General features: G+C 51.1%; 1 protein-coding gene and 1 pseudogene across 1 annotated transcript in view; one reads left to right on the top strand and one right to left on the bottom strand.

The window, feature by feature from the left end:
- The window catches only part of AGO2 (argonaute RISC catalytic component 2), a 64630-nt gene that overhangs the window by 4243 nt on the left and 42731 nt on the right, over positions 1-17656 (top strand). Inside the window, exon 2 of the mRNA XM_017501692.2 lies at positions 9481-9601. Within this exon, the coding sequence (XP_017357181.1) occupies positions 9481-9601 (121 nt within the window). The remainder of the gene's footprint in view (positions 1-9480; positions 9602-17656) is intronic.
- LOC119467401 lies at positions 6981-7116 on the bottom strand (annotated as a pseudogene).

Here is a 17656-nt window from a genome sequence, read left to right as displayed (position 1 = left end):
GACTGCAGGCATGTGCCACCACACCTGGCTAATTTTTGTACTTTTAGTAGAGACTGGGTTTTACCATGTTGCTCAGACTGGTCTCAAACTCCTGGCCTCATGTGATCTGTCCGCCTTGGCTTCCCAAAGTGCTGGAAATACAGGGATGAGCCACTGTACCCAGCTAATTTTTGTATTTTTAGTATAGATAGAGTTTCACCATGTTGCCCAGGCTGGTCTCAAACCCCTGGCCTCAAGCGATCTGTCCATCTTGGCCTCCCAAAGTGCTGGGATTACGGGTATGAGCCACCGTGCCCAGCCCACATTTTCTGGGCTGTTGACTAGTACGGTGGCAGGTGGGCCCGTAGGCCATCAACCACAGCACCCAAGCAGCTTTCCTTTGTGAAAGTAGGCATGACCAAGGCTTTGTCACCTGGCACCAGAAAGAGGCTGAGGGTGATGAGAACGTGGTATCTTTCCAGGACTGTGCTGCCACACTCCTGCCAGGTGTCACCTGACAGGGTCGGGTCATGCAGTTGGTCAGCAGCAGATGCAGGGCAGGGGCTGCGTGCTCAGGGCCAAGGCCAGCCTGCTAGGCTGGGAGCCAGCTGGAGGGGTTGCTGCCTAAACATAGGAACCTTTAGGCCCTATCAAAATGACAGTCCATCAAAACAGCATAAAAAAATGTCAGAAGTAAAATGTTTGTGCTTGCAAGACCTATGTGGGAGCCCCTGGCCTGCCTCCTCCCTCCTCCCATGACCCACGTTCCTGAGACCCCTGCCCAGGCATCAGCTCAGTGCCCTGGGATGCAGTGGTGGCTGAGGCAGACACAGCTCCTGTCCCCAGTGGGGAGGTTGATGGTGCTTATGGTCAGCACCGCTCCGAGTAGACAGGGAGATAGAGGTGGAAAGGGAGATGGAGGTGGGACCCTGAGCCCGCCGTGAGTCGGGTCCAGGGAGGTACTCCGAGCTGCTGCTCATCGTGTCTCACCTGTTTCTCTTACCACACTGCAGTCCCTGTGAGAGCAAGGATGGTGTCTGAGTCATTGTCTAAAGCCTTGTCCAATGCCCTGGGTAGATGTTTAATGAGTCTAACACGGAGGCTTTTCCAAGGCCATGAGAAAAATGCCTGTGCCCCTCAGTCACCTCCGTGCGGTTCTGACAGCTGCATGCTGAAGCAGCCCCAGTGTCCTCAGGCTCTGCAGTACAGTCGGGCCCTTTCCTGGGGCTGCCGGGGTGGGGTTCCTGCAAGCAAGGGCCCTCCTCAGGAGCCTCCCGTACAGCGGTGGGCACCGAGCTGGCTGCACGACACAGCCAGTCTTGAGCGAACCCCAAGAAAGCATGGGAGCAAGCCTGCACCACCTAAGCCTTGCCGAGGTCATGCAGATCCTGCCCCCATGCTCTGTGCTGAGAAGCATGCGTGGGCTTCGAGGAGGAGGTGGGCTCCTCTCCCTTCCCTGCCCTGTTCCTCCTTGTTCTTGAGCTCTGTCAAGTGGCCACAGAAGAACCTGCAGACGCGATCGCCGTGTGCCTGTGGAGTGAGGGCGAGGCAGCATGGCTGTGTCTCACTCAGCCTCCCACCTGGAGCTCTGTGACTCTGGGCACGAGCCATCCATGGGAGGGCAGGTGGTCCAGCCTCTTTGAAAGGCAGCCTGGTGCGTGTATTAAAGCAGAAACATCATCTGCCCTATGAGCCACCACTTCTTCTCAGTCGTTATATCTCAAGGAGATGGATAGGATGACTACTCCGAAATTTAAAAAAACCCAACAACAGAAGACATCATCTAAAGATCAGCAGGAAGTGGCGGGTTAGAGGAGTGGAGCTCCCAGGCTGACCTCCAAGCCCCGAAGCACAGGCAGCTAAGTAGCAAGTGTTAAGGCGTAAGCGCTGAGGTGCATGAGGACTGTCTGTGCTTCTCCACTTGGTGGCTACATTGTATACAGTTAAGGGAAAGATCTCAGAGACACAGCAAGCCTTGCAAGTGTGGGTTTGATACCATGTGTATACAAAATAATAAAACAATGGTATTTGCAGATACCTGTGTGTTTATGTGAAAGCACAGGCTTGAAAAGGATAGGGTTACTTCTTAGAAGGGGATTCAGATGAGTGGGTAGTGTAAACAGACTTTTAGCTTTCTTTTTTTTTTTTTAATTTTTTTAATTTTTGAAACAGGGTCTTGTTCTGTTTCTCAGGCTGGCGCAGTCATGGCTCACTGCAGCCTCGACCTCCCAGGCTCAAGCGATCCTCCCACCTCGGTCTCCCAAGTAGCGGGACCACAGGTACACACCACCACGCTCCACTAATTTTTAAATATTTTGTAGAGACGGGGTCTGTCTGTGTTGCCCAGGCTGGGACTTCTAGCTTTATCCGTTTGTGAAACTTAATAACGAGAACATACTAAGGCAAAAGCTGTGTGATGAGAAGTTAATGAAAGAATGGCCTCTGTGAAAGAGGGAAGTCCTCAGAATCATGTCCAAAGGCCAGACAAGCGAACGGGCATGCACTTGCTTCTCTGCCTCAGTAAGTGTGCTCCAGCTTCTGCGAGGCGGCCCTGGCCCTGTGTGGGGTGTTGCTTGGCATTGCCCCTGCCCTGGGTGGTGACCGGGGAGGGAGCTGGCCCCGCTCAGGTACTTCACAGAGCAAGTGTTAACAAGTTGACCGCTGGCAGATGGGATGCGTGCAGATGGGCTTCTGGCTCTACCTTTTCGGGAGGTCAAGGGCCAGCCTGAGACCTGGGTGGCCAGCAGAGCTGGCTGTCTGCAAGCAGGCTCATTCACTCGTTCGCCAGTGCCTGCACTGGATCGAAACCAAGAGCCAGACTCAGGGACTCTGAGAGTAGCTTCTAGGGTGGCTCCTGGGGCTGGCCGGGAAGTTAGTGCCTCACGGGTACAGTTTCATTTCACGGAAATGAAAAACGTTTGTGAACAGGGGGTGGTGACTGTCGCATGACAGCATGGACATGCTTAATGCCACTGTGCTGAACGCTTTGTTGAAATGGTCAATTCTTTGTTATCTCTATTTTATCACAGTTTTACAAAGAAAGAAAATTCAGTAGCAAGTACGTGGGAGTCATCTGTGTTTGCGGAGGGAAGGGACCCCCGTGTTACAACTAGGCAGCGAGGTGCCATCCTGCTGCCACAGCCACGAGGCCCACTTCCTTTGCATTATACAACATCGGCCCCTCTGCACCCTCAGCAGTGGGCCCTGAGGCAGTGGGGCTGCGGGCAGATGGCCAGGAATGCTGTCTTTGGGCGGTGGAGGCCTGAGTGCTGGCCAGGGTTGTCGGCCAGCCGACCCCACCAGTATGCACAGCCGCCCCTCGGGGCACTGCCTGGCTGGCACGACCGAACAGCCTCCCTCTCAAGAGAGATCTGCCCAGCCCAAGCTGCATGCCGTGCTAGTGCTAGGTGTGCAGGATGAGCTGGACCTGACCCCTTCTCCAGGGGCCCGCAGGACAGTCAGAGAACTTGGATTCATCACGCTGAGCACTGGATGGGGCTGGGGACAGTGAGCATGCATCCAGAGGGGTGTTTCCAGTAGCTGAGCTGAGTCGTAGTTCCTTGAATCCTGGGTATGTGGTTGCCTGACAGAAGTCATTGAGAAGCGTGTCCTGCCCTCTCTCTTCTGCTGCCCCCATCCTGGACCTGGTTCTGGGCTCTGTCCTGAGGCCTCTGCCTGTCCCAGCCCCACGGCCTCCCTCCCGGTGGCTTTCTCCATGTGGAGATCTAGTGTATCCTTCCACCAGGTGCTCCTCCTCGGGAACACCTGCCAGCCTCTGTCCCTCAGATTCCCACTTATATTTTAGGATGAGTTTGTTAAATGCTATCAAAACTACATCCCTCTCTGGATTTTTACTGAAATTAAAAGGATGGATTTGTTTGAGGAAGATATTCTGATCTATAACATAGTATATCTCTTTCCTGATTTTTTTTTTTTAATGTCTTTTCATGTTTCCGACTCTCAAAGAAAAGCTTTGTGAATACAGGTTTGGACTTGGAGCCCCCAGGCCTCCCTCCCTCCTTCCCTGCGCGTGTGGCTCTGAGAGGACCCCCGAACCCCTGCTGCAGCTGCTGCTGTCCAGTTGCAGGGCAGACAGGTGGGGGTCAAGGCCGGGGTCTTTCCTTTTAGAAACTGGAAGGAGGGTGGCCACTGATTCTGGAGTACATAATCAATGATGTGTTGCCATTATGTTACGTTCTACAGTAACAGGCAGGATGGCTCACAGCTGTAATCCTGGCTCGAGGCTAAGATGGGAGGATTGCCTGAGCCTGTTCACCACCAACACAGGCAGCATGGCAAAGCTTCATCTCTACAAACAGCAAATAATCACCCATCATGGTGGCACGTGCCCAGAGTCACAGCCACTTGGGTGGCTGGGCAGGAGGATCCTTGAGCCCAGGAATTCAAGTTTGCTGTGAACTATGATTGCACCACTGTACTCCAGCCTGTGAGACAGAGTAAGACTCTGTTTCCAAAAAGGCTATGAATGGATGTTGAATTTTATTAAATGCTTTTTAAATTGTCTTAGTTTTTGTTTTTGTTTTTGAGATGCAGCCTCGCTCTGTCGCCCAGGTGGGGGTACAGTGCCACAGTCTCAGCTCACTGCAACCTCTGCCTCCCGGGTTCAAGTGATTTTCATGCCTCAGCTTCCCAAGTAGCTGGGATTACAAATGTGTGCCACCACACCCAGCTAATTTTTTTATGGTTTTAGTAGAGACAGGTTTCGTCATGTTGGCTAGGCTGGTCTTGAACTCCTGACCTCAAGTGATCTGCCCACCTCGGCCTCCCAAAGCGTGGGTATGACAGGTGTGAGCCACTACACCTGGCTGAGATTGTCATAATTTTTTTAAGAATATGTTACATTGATTTTGTACAAATGTCAACTTTATCAAGATACAATTTACGTACAACAAAGTGCACGTTTCTGAAGTGCAGACGCTCCTCATCTTGTGCTTTGCTTCATTGCCCTTTGCAGGTACGGTTTGTTACTGTTTAAGAGATTAAAGGTTCGTGGCAGCCCTGTGCCAAGCAAGCCTCTCACTGCCCTTCTTCCAGCAGCATGCTCTCACTTCATGTCTGTTTCAGCATTTTTGGCAATAAAGTATTTTTTAATTAAAGTATGTGCTTTTTTTTTTTCTTTAAACAATGCTCTTGCTCATTGACTAGACTGCAGTACAGTGGAAACAACGTTTCTGTGTGCTGGGAACACACATCTTGTGCCACTCGTGTTATTGTGACATTTCCTCCATTGTGCTGTTCTGGAACCTAACCCACGTTACCTCCTCGGCATGCCTTCATATGGGCCTATGGTCTTTAAAAAATATACGCTCCGGTAAGAGCCGCCAAAATCAATAGGACACACTAACAACCCCGATGCACCTGCCCCTTTCAGTTAAGGTCCCCTGTCCCAAAGCAAACACAGACCTGCTTTCTGTCAGCGTGGACTGCTTTTCCTTGTTAGAGTTTCCTGTATGTGGAATCATTATCATCGTGTACCTGTTCCTCCTCGTGTCTGGCTTCGTTCCGCAAGCACATTTCTGAGACGCCTGTCACGTCGCATGTAGCGGTGATTCAAGCATTTCGTCGTGTGTAGGTGTAGCGTCCAGTGTGTGTCCATTCACCGGTAGACGGACATTTACTTGAATTGCTTCCAGTTTAGAGCTGTTATGCACAGTTGTATGCAAATGTCTGCGTGGATATGTGTTTTCATTTTTCTTGTGTCAGATATTGCTAGACAGGGTGGTAAATAGACATTGACCTTTGTAGAAAAAAAAAGGTGGTAAATAGACATTGACCTTTGTAGAAAAAAAAAAAACTGCCACACTTTTTTCCCAAAGTAGTCGTATCAGCCTCATGGAAGAGAGCACTTCCCGCTACCTTCACCAGCTCTTGGTATTGTTACCGTTTCCGATTTTAGCCTTTCTGGTGGGTGTCCGTGGCTTCATTTCCACTTCCCTATAGCCTGGCGATGAACATCCGTGAACGCACTCACCAGCCATTGTGTATCCTCTTCTGCCATGTGTCTGGTTGAATCTTTTGCTCACTTAAGTTGGATTATGTGTCTTACTGAGTTGTAAAAATTTTCTTAAATATACTATGTGTACAAGCTCGTTGTTAGAAGTGTGTCTGTGTGATTGTGGAGTATTTCCTCCCAGTCAATTGCTCGTTTTTTCATTTTGGTTTGTTTGTTTTTGAGATAGAGTCTCGCTCTGTCTTGCCTAGACTGCAGTGCAATGGCGCGATCTCGCCTCACTGCAGCCTCCGCCCCCTGGGTTCAAACAATTCTCCTGCCTCAGTCTCCCAAGTAGCTGGGATTGCAGGCGCCTGCCACCGTGCCCAGCTAATTTTTTGTATTTTTATTAGAGATGGGGTTTCATCAGATTGGCCAGGCTGGTCTCAAACTCCTGACCTCAGGTGCTCCACCAGCCTCCCAAAGTGCTGAGATTAAAGGTGTGAGCCACTGCGCCTGGCCTTGGCTTTTTGTTTTTATGACTGTATCTCTTTTTTTTTCTTTCTTAAAGAGATGGGTAAAAGTTTTTGTTTGTTTGTTTGTTTTTTGTTTTTGGTGAGACAGAGTCTTGCTCTGTCGCCAGGCTGGAGTACAGTGGCACGATCTCGACTCACTGCAGCCCCCACCTCCCATATTCAAGCGATTCTCCTGCCTCATCCTCCTGAGTAGCCGGGACTAGCAGTGCGTGTCACCACACCTGGCAAAGTTTTGTATTTTTAGTAGAGAGGGGATTTTGCCACGTTGGCAAGGATGGTCTCGATCATTTGACCTCGTGATCCACCTGCCTCAGCCTCCCAAAGTGCTGGGATTACAGGTGTGAGCCACCGCACCTGGCCACAGTTTTTAATTTTAATGAAGCCAGGTTTATGAATTTTTCCTTTAAGGACAAAGTTTTTAGAAATTTTTGTCTATCCCAATGTTTATGAACATCTTTCTCTTATGTTTTCTTCTAGGCATTTTTCAGTTATGGTCTTTAGGTTTATAACCTGTTTTATGTTAATTAATTTTATGATGTTAAATGCAATCTTTTGATTCTGGTATCGACGGAACTTTGACAAGGTGATTTATTTTTAAACTGATAAGAACAGATACTACACTTGATCTTAGCCAAAAGGCCGAGAAGCGATATTTTTAAACATGTTGCTAGATTCAGTGTGTTAATGTATTGTTCCTATCTCTGTTTATAAGTGATCAGTCCGTGATTTCACTTAGTACTCTCCCTGTCCAGTTTCAACAGAAAGGTTTTGCTAGCCTTATAAAGAGTCGGGGTGTGTGCCCTCTTACTCTGCTCAGCTCAAGTTTGAATTAGGTGGGACTGATTTGTTCTTTGAATGTGAGTAGAACCCACCTCCCCCTCCAATGGAGCCATCTGCACCTCAAGTTGACGGTGATGTCCTGGCCAGGGAGATGTGGCTCTCTGAAGGTTGGGGACCCTTTGTAATGGTTTGGAGAGAGCGCGGAGGAATGAGCTGGCCTCTTATGAGAGCTGCAGGGCACACCTTGTCTTGGGCAGCCCAGAACAGGTTGGGGAGGTGCCAGGTGAGATTGTACCCTGGCTACCAGGCGGGCATGGCAGGGATGGATGCCGGGGCCGTGCCCTGCCCAGGCCAGGTCTCCCAGCACTGTCAGAGGTGGATGCAGCTTGGTGGAGCCCTCAGAGATGTTGCTGAGAGGCGCTGGGTATCTGCCGTGGGCACTCCCCAGACTGCAGATGTGGAGGGCAGGGTAGCCGGATCCCTGCGGCTGCTGGAGATGGACCAAGCAAAGCCATTCTGAGTGAGGAATGCCCTCCAGGCCAGCTTGCCTCGTCTTTTGGGAAAGGAATGGAAGGACTTGGCAGATTCTTGCTTCCTGGGGCTCTGCTCAGGAGAAAGACCATTCTAGCCATGCAGAGCTCCGATCGCCCCTCCCCGTGGAGGTCTGTTAGCTACTTCCCCTGCTGGTCGACTTGCCTCTCCCTCTTTACCACATCCCCTGAGCTGGCATTTCCTAGTGAAAGCATCCCGTGGGCCTCTACGTGTTTCCCTCATGTGGGCCTTTGGGGGCAGCCAGGGACCCTGGCTCTTCACATTTGCGCTTCATCAGGCATTTAGTGAGTGGAGCTGAAATGCGTCAGAACCCCTCTGAGCTGAGCACAGTGACTCATGCCTGTACTCCCAGCACTTTGGGGAGGCAAAGGCGGGAGGATTACCTGAGCCCAGGAGTTTGAGACCAGCCTGAGCAACATTGAGGCCTCCTCTCTTCAAAAAAATTTTAAAAATTAGCTGGGCATTGTGGCCTGGGCATGTAGTTCTGGCTGCTTGGGAGCCTGGGATGGGAGGATTGCTTCTGCCCAGAAGGTTGAGGATGCAGTGAGAAGTGATCACGACACTGTACTCCAGTGATAGAGCGAGACCCTGTTGCTAATAAAACAACCACCTGAAATGCCAGAAGAGTGCTATGCCAAGCTGGTACCTCTTTGGAGCAGAGCCCAAGGCCAGCAGGAGGTTTGCAGAATGTTTCTGAGGCCTCTCTGTCATGGTGTGGAAGTGGGGATTGGGAGTGCTGAGCCCCCAGCACTAAAACCCCTGTCCCTCCCAGCAGCAAGCATCCGTTTCATAGCTCTTCTCGTCAGTGTCTCTGAGGAGCTCCAGAGGTTCTGGAAGTGTCCGTCATCTGCTGTATGTGGCGTATAAAGTGCCCGGCACATACCAGGTTCTCCTGTGTTTGACTAAATGCATGAGCACAAACTCACTCGTGGGTCTGGTTTGCTGCTTTATAGAAGTTTGAAGTCATGTTGCCCAAAGGAGACACAGGTCTTACAAAATTGCCTAAAAGATGGCGTTAGAGGCCAAGGCGGGTGGATCACGAGGTCAAGAAATCAAAACCATCCTGGTCAACTTGGTGAAACCCCGTCTCTACTAAAAATACAAAAAATAGCTGGGCATGGTGGCGTGCGCCTGTGGTTCTAGCTACTCGGGAGGCTGAGGCAGGAGAATCGCTTGAACCCAGGAGGTGGAGGTTGCGATGAGCCGAGATTGTGCCACTGCACTCCAGCCTGGTGATAGAGTGAGACTCTGTCTCAAAAAAAAAAAAAAAAAAAAAAAAAAAAATAGCATCAGAGGACCAGGTGTGGTGGCTCATGCCGTTAATTCCAACACTTTAAGAGGCCAAGGTGGGCAAATCACGAGGTCAGGCGTTTGAGACCAGTCTGGCCAACATGGTGAAGCTCTGTCTCTACTAAAATTACAAAAATGGGCTGGACAAGGTGGTGTGCATCTGTAATCCCAGCTGTTCGGGAGGCTGAGGCAGGAGAATTGCTTGATCCTGGGAGGCAGAGGTTGCAGTGAGCCAAGATTACACCATTGCACTCCAGCCTGGGCAATAAGAGCAAGACTCCATCTCAAAAAAAAGAAAAAAAAATAATACTAACAGCATAAGAAAAATGTCGTCCTTGTATGCCATGTTCTCCATTTTATTGATGTGTTGCCTGACTTTTATCTTTGTTTCAGGGAGATCGTGGAACACATGGTCCAGCACTTTAAAACCCAGATCTTTGGGGATCGGAAGCCCGTGTTTGATGGCAGGAAGAATCTGTACACAGCCATGCCCCTTCCGATCGGGAGGGACAAGGTAAGTTCCCCGGGGTGCCGTTGGTGGAATCACGTGCCGTGACGTGCTATAACGTCCACGCCTATTCTTTTTTTTTTTTTTGAGACGGAGTTTCGCTCTTGTTACCCAGGCTGGAGTGCAATGGCGCAATCTCGGCTCACCGCAACCTCCGCCTCCTGGGTTCAAGCAATTCTCCTGCCTCAGCCTCCTGAGTAGCTGGGACTACAGGCACGCGCCACCATGCCCAGCTAATTTTTTGTAGTTTTAGTAGAGACGGGGTTTCACCATGTTGACCAGGATGGTCTCGATCTCTTGACCTCGTGATCCACCCGCCTCGGCCTCCCAAAGTGCTGGGATTACAGGCTTGAGCCACCGCGCCCGGCCCACGCCTATTCTTATACACAAAACTATTCCCCTGAGGAGGAGAGAGCAGCTCGTTGCCACGCGCTTCGTCCTGAGATCCATAAAAACTATCTTCTGTGTGTTGTGTTTTTTGGTGATAGGAGTTAACTTGTCTAGGTCCAAACACAGATTGAGAACTTGAAACCACCAGCCTTCAAGTACAACGTACACACACAAAACACAAGCCACAGACCACCACCAGACAAGGGCCAAGAGTAAGCACCAGTATTATAAAGACCTATGGAGGCTGAGGCAGGAGGGTGACGTAAGCCCAGGAGTTAGAGGCTGAAGTGAGCGATCTCAGTGCACCACAAATTCCATCCTGGGCAACAGAGTGAGACTCTATCTCCACAAAAAGACCAATGGAAAAGTAAGTTCATATGGGGGTGTGTGAGAGAGAGCCATGGCAGTGAGGCACAGTTAACAGTCTCCTGTGGCCAGTGATTCATCTGAAATTAGAATGACGGGGATGAGTCAAACCCGGGAGTAGCGCTTATATTAAAATGTCACCTTCTCTTATTACTTTTATCCTTATCATGGCTTTATTTAAAAAGTAATAAAATTTCTGCCCAGAAGTTGTGACTTTTTGGGAACATCTTTCAACAAATGTGCTGCTCCAGAGCAATACAGGTGTTGTTTATAAGTAGAAGAAGAACAGAAACCTGGCTCAGAAATAATCTCAACACATACTTTAAGAAGCACGCACATCAGAAACCAGGAATTTAACAACTGTGAGAATGAAAGGCTGACTCCCTCTGGGACAGCGTATACAGTTTGCTTTTTAAACCCCAAGTTCCGGAGAAGGAAGCCAGCTCAGTGTGCAAAGGGTCTCAAGTTGCTGCCACGGATGTCTATTTTAGTGGGAGGGCAAGGGGCCGGCAAGCCGCTCTCTCTACATTCAGTCTTCTTTCTTTTGAGACAGGGTCTCACTCCATCGCCCAGGCTGGAGTGCAATGGTGCAGTCATGGCTCGCTGCAGCCTTCAATTCCCAGGCTCAAGCAATCCTCCCACCTCAGCCTCCAGAGTAGCTGTTTTTTCATTTTGATGATAATCTTGAATAAGCTCCTTTCAGCCTTTCTGGATGGTCCACGGGGCGCCCCAGGCTCAGCACCCAGTGGTGCTCCTCCGCGTTCTCATGCTCTGGCAAGGGGAGAATGTGCTGTGACTGAGCAGAGGCCAAGTGACGACATAGGACCCTGCATAAAGCGACCTCATGGATCCAAGCAGGGGCGGCGGTCTGTGCATTGTTGCTGCCAGCCCAGGGTGACAGACGTTGGTCTTCCCAGTGGGAGTGGGTCCTAGGACCAAATGCACATCAGTCCAGTATGATCACCCCTTGCAAACTAACGTGCAGTGGCGTTGAAAGGTAGTCATTTAAAAATTTTGTGCTGAATTTGCATTGTTTTTACTTAAAGTTTTATAAGAAAGAAAAGCATAAAGAGTTTGTGCGCAGTTTTGTCTGCAGATATTTATATTTACACACAGGGCGGGCATCAGGGTAGTTTTTCTGAAAAGGGGCTGAGGGAGTCTGTATGGTATCTGATATTTACATTTGAGACCTGTCATTCTGGAAATCACCTGCACACGTACTCTGGGTTAAACATAGCTATGGGTGTGAGGCCTGGCCTGGCCCTTCCTGTGGCAGGACCTGGGGCACCTCACCCACCAAGCCTCAACTGCCTCACCTGTAAAATGGAGAGGTGGCAACAAAAACTACCTCCCAGGGGCTTTGTGAGAGTTCAGTGAGCATGTACACCCCAAAAAGAGCTTCTGGCCTGGGGCCTGTACTCCATGGCCCCGGGTGATACATCTCCCACCAGCTCTAGCCACTGCCCGTGCTGCTAGCCCCATGCCACACGTTGAGTAGTGAGGGTTTAAAATTCTTTGTTTAAGGCTAGGTGCAGTGGCTCACGCCTGTAATCCCAGCACTTTGGGAGGCCAGGAGTTCAAGACCAGCCTGGCCAACATGGCTAAATCTCATCTCTACTAAAAATACAAAAAAAAAAAAAAATATTTAAGCATGGTAGCACACACCTGTAATCTCAGCTACTTGGGAGACTGAAGCATGAGAATCACTTGAACCCAGGAGGCGGAGATTGCAGTGAGCCAAGAGCGAGACTCTGTCTACAAATAAAAATTTAAATGAAGCTTAAATCACAGAACTGCTGATTTCTGGCCCTGGTCTGTCAGCCTTGCTGATGGTCAAAGTGTTTTTCTGGGGTGCTCACGAGAGCCCTCATACATGCAACGCTACACCCAGTGGGAGTTCATTCCCTCTTAAGTTTCATCCCAACCATTCTCGTCCCTTTGTCAGATGAGAAGCTTAGGTCAACCAGGGACGATGACTCACACCTGTAATCCCAGCATCAGCGGCTGAGGCAGGTAGATCACCTGAGGTCAGGAGTTTGAGACCAGCCTGGCCAACATGGTGAAACCCCATCTCTACTAAAAACGCAAAATTAGCCAGGCATGGTGGCACGTGCCTGCAATCCCAGCTACTTGGGAAGCTGAGGCAGGAGAATTGCTTGAACCCGGGAGGCAGAGGTTGCAGTTAGCTGAGATCGTGCCGTTGCACTCCAGCCTGGGCAACAAGTGTGAAACTCTGTCTCAAAAAAACAAAAAAAGAAAGGTACAAAAAAGAAAAGAACAGCTCAGGTTCCAGAGAACACAGAGAACCTGCTCGAAGCCACTGTGTTCGGTCAGCATGGGGGTTCCCTGGTTGCAGACCACGTTCCTCCCACTAGTCTTGGGGGTTCTGTAGGACCTCTGCAGGTGCAGAAATTAACCCCTCCTATGCGAGAGCCTGTATAATGAGGTGTCCCCACGCCCACCTTCTTGCATTATGTCCCAGTGTCGTCCTTGGGTTTTCTCTTTTTTTCTGCAAAGTACTTTTTCATGCCTCCCCTGCGGTAAGAGCAGAATGGTTCTGGTGCTCCATTATGCTGGGGGCTCTCAGGACTCTGGCAGCTCTGCCAGGTCTCTGTGCAGAGGGCCTGTGTCACGTTGCCCTTACACATGAAGCCCCTTGCTCCCCTCCTGCAGTGTCAGCCTGCCTGCCTTCATCCCAGCCCCTGTGTGGGAAGAGACGAGTTCTCCCAGGCCTGGGAGATGCTGACACCACCCGGCCTCACTCCCTCACCTTCCGGAACTGGAGATGGAGACCCAGGAAACGATACAAGTTGATGAACATTTTGGGTTGAAGTCCTGGGTCCTTTTTTGAAGGCATGATATGTGCTGTCTATTCTTCTGAGCCCTGGGTCCTGCCCCATCCTCCCCTTGTCGGGGCCCATGGAAGGTCTGAGCTCCCTGGAGCGTCTCTGCTCAGTTGAGTAGAATATTCGGACAGGTGCCAGAAGGAGCACTGCTCAGGAACCTATGGAGACTGCTGTAAACTCCCCAAATAACTAAAGATGAGTGACAATGGCCCAGAAGGATTCGGCTGGTGGGAGATGAACCTGAGAGTGTATCGCCGCGTCTCATTGAATGATCTCATTGAATGTCTAGTTGGCATGGTCTGGGAGGGTTGGTGGAGAGCACAGGAGTCTCCTTCCCAGAAGGAAGTTAGGGCAGACCCACAGCTCTGATTGATAGCAGACCCTTCCTGGAAGCTGAAGGAGATGGTAGCTTAGCATTCCTGTCTGTCCACCTCTGTGCCCAGCGCAACCATGCTGTGACCACAGGAGTGCCTGGCTGGTGCCTCCTGACCTGGGATGGGGGTGTCTGGCAGCAAGGGAGACCAAGGGCCCCCAAGGCAGTGAAGCTTTTGCACCTGAAGACTCAGGGAGAGAAGGCAGGGGGCAAGGAGAAGCCTAGGGAGACTTGGGCAGCATGCGGTGGGGGACCTGCTCAGCCTGGGCCCAGCACAAGCATCTTTGGGGCTGACCTGCCATCTCTTGGAGCTGAGGGTCCCTCCAGCCAGCCAGGTGCCTTGACCCCAGCCCAGCCCAGTGCAAGGTGGTCAGGAAGTGCTGCCGAGCCCTGACTGGCAGCCACTCCCTGTACCTGCTGTGTCCCCCACCAGGTGACTTTGAAATCCCCTACACTTTGCAGACATGCTGAGTGGGGCTGGTTTTGGTGCTGAAGTCTTTTGGGACAGTGATTTGCCTTTTGAGAGCTGCTGCTCTGCAGAGTCCCAGGATGCCTTTAGACCTCCTGGCACATTTCAACAAGACGTGAGCTGTACGGGCCTTCTGGAAGGGGCCCGTGGCAGCCCTGGCTGGCAGACACAGTGGGTGTGGCAGCTCTTCCGGCTGCCCCAGGGAGGCCATGTCCAGGTCGGGATCCTCGTGGCCAGCCAGACATACCACGCCTGCAGTGCCTCCCTCTCCCCCTCCTCAGCAGCAGAGGACAGGGAGACTGTGGGCTCAGCCAGGGCCACAGCCAAACTTGGTGCAGGAACAGCCTTTTGAAAGGCAGCTGCTGGAGTGCAGTGGCACGATGTCAGCTCACTGCAACCTCTGCCTCCTTGGCTGAAATGAGCCTCCTGACTAGCTGGGACTATAGAAGCATGCCACCATGCCCAGCTAATTTTGTTTTTGTAGGGACAGGGTTTTGCCGCATTGCCCAGGCTGGTCTCCGACTCCTGAGCTCAAGCGATCCGCCTGCCTTGGCCTCCCGCAGTGCTGGGATTACAGGCGTCAGCCCCTGAGCTGGCCGCTTTGCGTCCTTTAGAGTGCTGTTTTCTCTTTGTTGCTGAGTTGTGTGACGACACTGAAACAGGGATTTCCCATGACAGTCTTACTTCTCCCACCCTGAGGATTTCTAGACAGGGAGGCCAGCATGCGGTTTGGCTTGTCTGGGGAGATTGGATGTCACAGCTGCCTCGCTGTGTTCCAGGCCCTGGATGGGAGTCCGGAGCTGACATTTTCTATTATCCATGTTCAGAAAATGGCATTTGGGCCACTCCCAGAATTTAGCGCTGCGCCGCAATTGACACTAGCGCTTTGTGAGGTGGGCGGGGCTTGTCCTCTTGCGTGCTGGAGGCTGACGGGCCACCTGCTTGAGGTCAGAACACAGGAGGCAGCAGCGCTGGGAGTGACCTTCAGATGTTGGGTCATTGGGATCGAGCGTTCGAGCTGCTGGGAGGTGGCAGTGTCCCAGGTGTGGGCCACCTGCTGCTGGCAGCCTGGATGCATACAAGGCCTGCCCCCCGGAGAGCCGCGTGCCTCCTGCCCTCATGGCATGATGGCCATCCTAAAATCTCCACACAGCCGTAAGCTGCCCCATGCGAGCACCAGCCAGCCACTGCAGACACGGGTTGGGCAGACAGTTACAGAGTCCGGGGTGACTCTGCTGTTTTTTCCTCTGCGAGCCAAGCGGAGGCTGGACTGCAATACATTTACAAATTAGAGTGTATTTTGCTGTGGGAAAATAGACCCCTTGGAATTGCCCCTCAGTTTTGCTTTCAGAGGTTTTTGAAGGGTGGCATCGGCAGGCATCCGATCTGTGCCGGGGCACAGCACTGTAGGCCACACGTGAGTGCTGTTGCCGCAGTTGTGCCCGGGTCTATAGCTCCTCCTGGCCGGGGCATGTGTGAAATACACGCGCCCTCCCACTCCCGAGCTCACTCCGCCTGCACGCTGTGACCCGCGTGTGCTGTTTCTGGACAAGGGGAATGACGCCCTCCCGGCCACTCCTGTTGGGACCAGGTAGCTGCCAGTCCGTACTGGAATCATTCCCCCGTCACCATGTGCAGCCAGGCCCCTGGTCCTGGGCCCACAGAGACTCTGTCTCCTTTTTTGGAGTTGGACAGTTTGACTACGCACCTGCCCCTCTGCTTCCTGCCGCATGGCCTGCGGCGGCTCAGTCAGCCCCTTCAGATCTGTTTCCTTAACTGAAAGTAAAGAGAGGCACCGGAAGGGTGGGAACCAGTGGCTTCAGGAATCCCTGCCATGTTGCCAGCGTTATGCCAAATGTGCACTTTCAGTTACTGTTACTTATGTATGACTTACTTAGAATTTTATTATGAAGTACCACTAATGAAAAAGAAATATCTAGACAATTGACCTTGGAACCACAAAAAGGTTAGGGGTGCTGTACTAGTCCACGTTCATGCTGCTGATAAAGATATACCCAAGACTGGGCAGTTCACAAAAGAAAGAGGTTTGATTGGACTCACAGTTCCGCATAGCTGGGGAAGCCTCACAATCATGGCGGAAGGCAAAAGGCACTTCTTACATGGTGGCAGCGGGAAGAGAGAAACCCTGATAAACCAATCGGATCACTGTCACAGGAACAGCACCAGAAAGACCGGCCCCCAGGATTCAGTCATCTCCCCCGGGTCCCTCCCACAACACGTGGGAATTCTAGGAGATACAATGCAAGTTGAGATTTGGTTGGGGACACAGCGAAACATATCAGGCGCTGATCTCCCATGCAGTCAAAAATTTATTTATGACCTGTTTGGTTTTTTTGGTTTGTTTTTAAACAATTTCTCTGTTGCCCAGCCTGGAGTGCAGTGGCGCAATCACAGCTTACTGCAGCCTTGACTTCCTGGGCTCAAGCGATCCTCCTGTCTCAGTCTCCTGAGTAGCTAGGACTGCAGAGAAGGGGTCTCTCTATATTGCCTAGGCTGGTCTCCAATGCCTGGGCTCAAACCATGGTCCCATCTCGGCTACCCAAAGAGCTGGGATTACAGGTGTGAACCACTGCACCTGGCTATGTATAACCTGACTCCCCCAAAACTATTAATAGCCTGTTGTTGATCAGAAGCCTTAACAATAACATAAACTGTAAATTGACACATAGTTGATATGTTATATGTATTATATAGTTTATTCTTTTTTTTTTCTTTTTTTTGAGATAGAGTCTCACTCTGTTGCCCAGAGCTAGAGGGCAGTGGCGCTATCTTTGCCTCCCAGGTTCAAATGGTTCTCCTGTTTCAGCCTCCCAAGTAGCTGGGATTACAGGCTTGTACCACCATGCCCAGCTCTTTTTTTTTTTTTTTTTTAGACAGAGTTTTACTCTTGTCATCCAGGCTACAGTGCAATGGTGCAGTCTCAGCTCACTGCAACCTCTGCCTTTCGAGTTTAAGCGATTCTCCTGCACCAGCCTCCTGAGTAGCTGAGGTCACAGGCATGTACCACCACGCCTGGCTAGTTTTTGTATTTCAGTAGAGACAGGGCTTTGCCGCATTGGCCAGGCTGGTCTCGAGCTCCTGACCTAGGTGATCCACCTGCCTCAGCCTCCCAAAGGGCTGGGATTACAGGCATGAGCCACGACACCCAGCCCTATATAGTTTATTCTTATATTCTTAAGCTGGAGAAAAGTTATTTAAGAAATCATAAGGTAAAAAAAAAATGTTTCCTTTTCATTAAGTGGAAATGGATTATCATAAAGGCTCTTATCCCCTCCATCTTCATGCTGACGAGAAAAAGGAGGAGCCTGGTGTCGCTGTCTCGGGGTAGCAGAGGCTGAGGAAAGTCCACATATAACTCTACTTGCGTAATTCCAACCCGTGTTGTTCACAGGCCCACTTTGTACATATATTTAAAGAGTGATATGAAACCACATCCTGTACCCCCGACCCAGGCCCGGCTGTTTCCTCCTCCCACCCTGAAGTCCCCCATGGACTGAGCCTTGATTCCATCCTCCCTGCCACCCCCTCCGCTGTCCTGCTGAGTCGGGTGAAGCTGGCCCTTCCGTCTGTCGTGCTGAGTCAGGTGAAGCTGGCCC

Source organism: Cebus imitator, unplaced genomic scaffold (genome assembly GCF_001604975.1).
Source record: "Cebus imitator isolate Cc_AM_T3 unplaced genomic scaffold, Cebus_imitator-1.0 Scaffold284, whole genome shotgun sequence".
Taxonomy (NCBI): domain Eukaryota; kingdom Metazoa; phylum Chordata; class Mammalia; order Primates; family Cebidae; genus Cebus; species Cebus imitator.
This window is presented reverse-complemented; position numbering and strand designations above follow the sequence as displayed.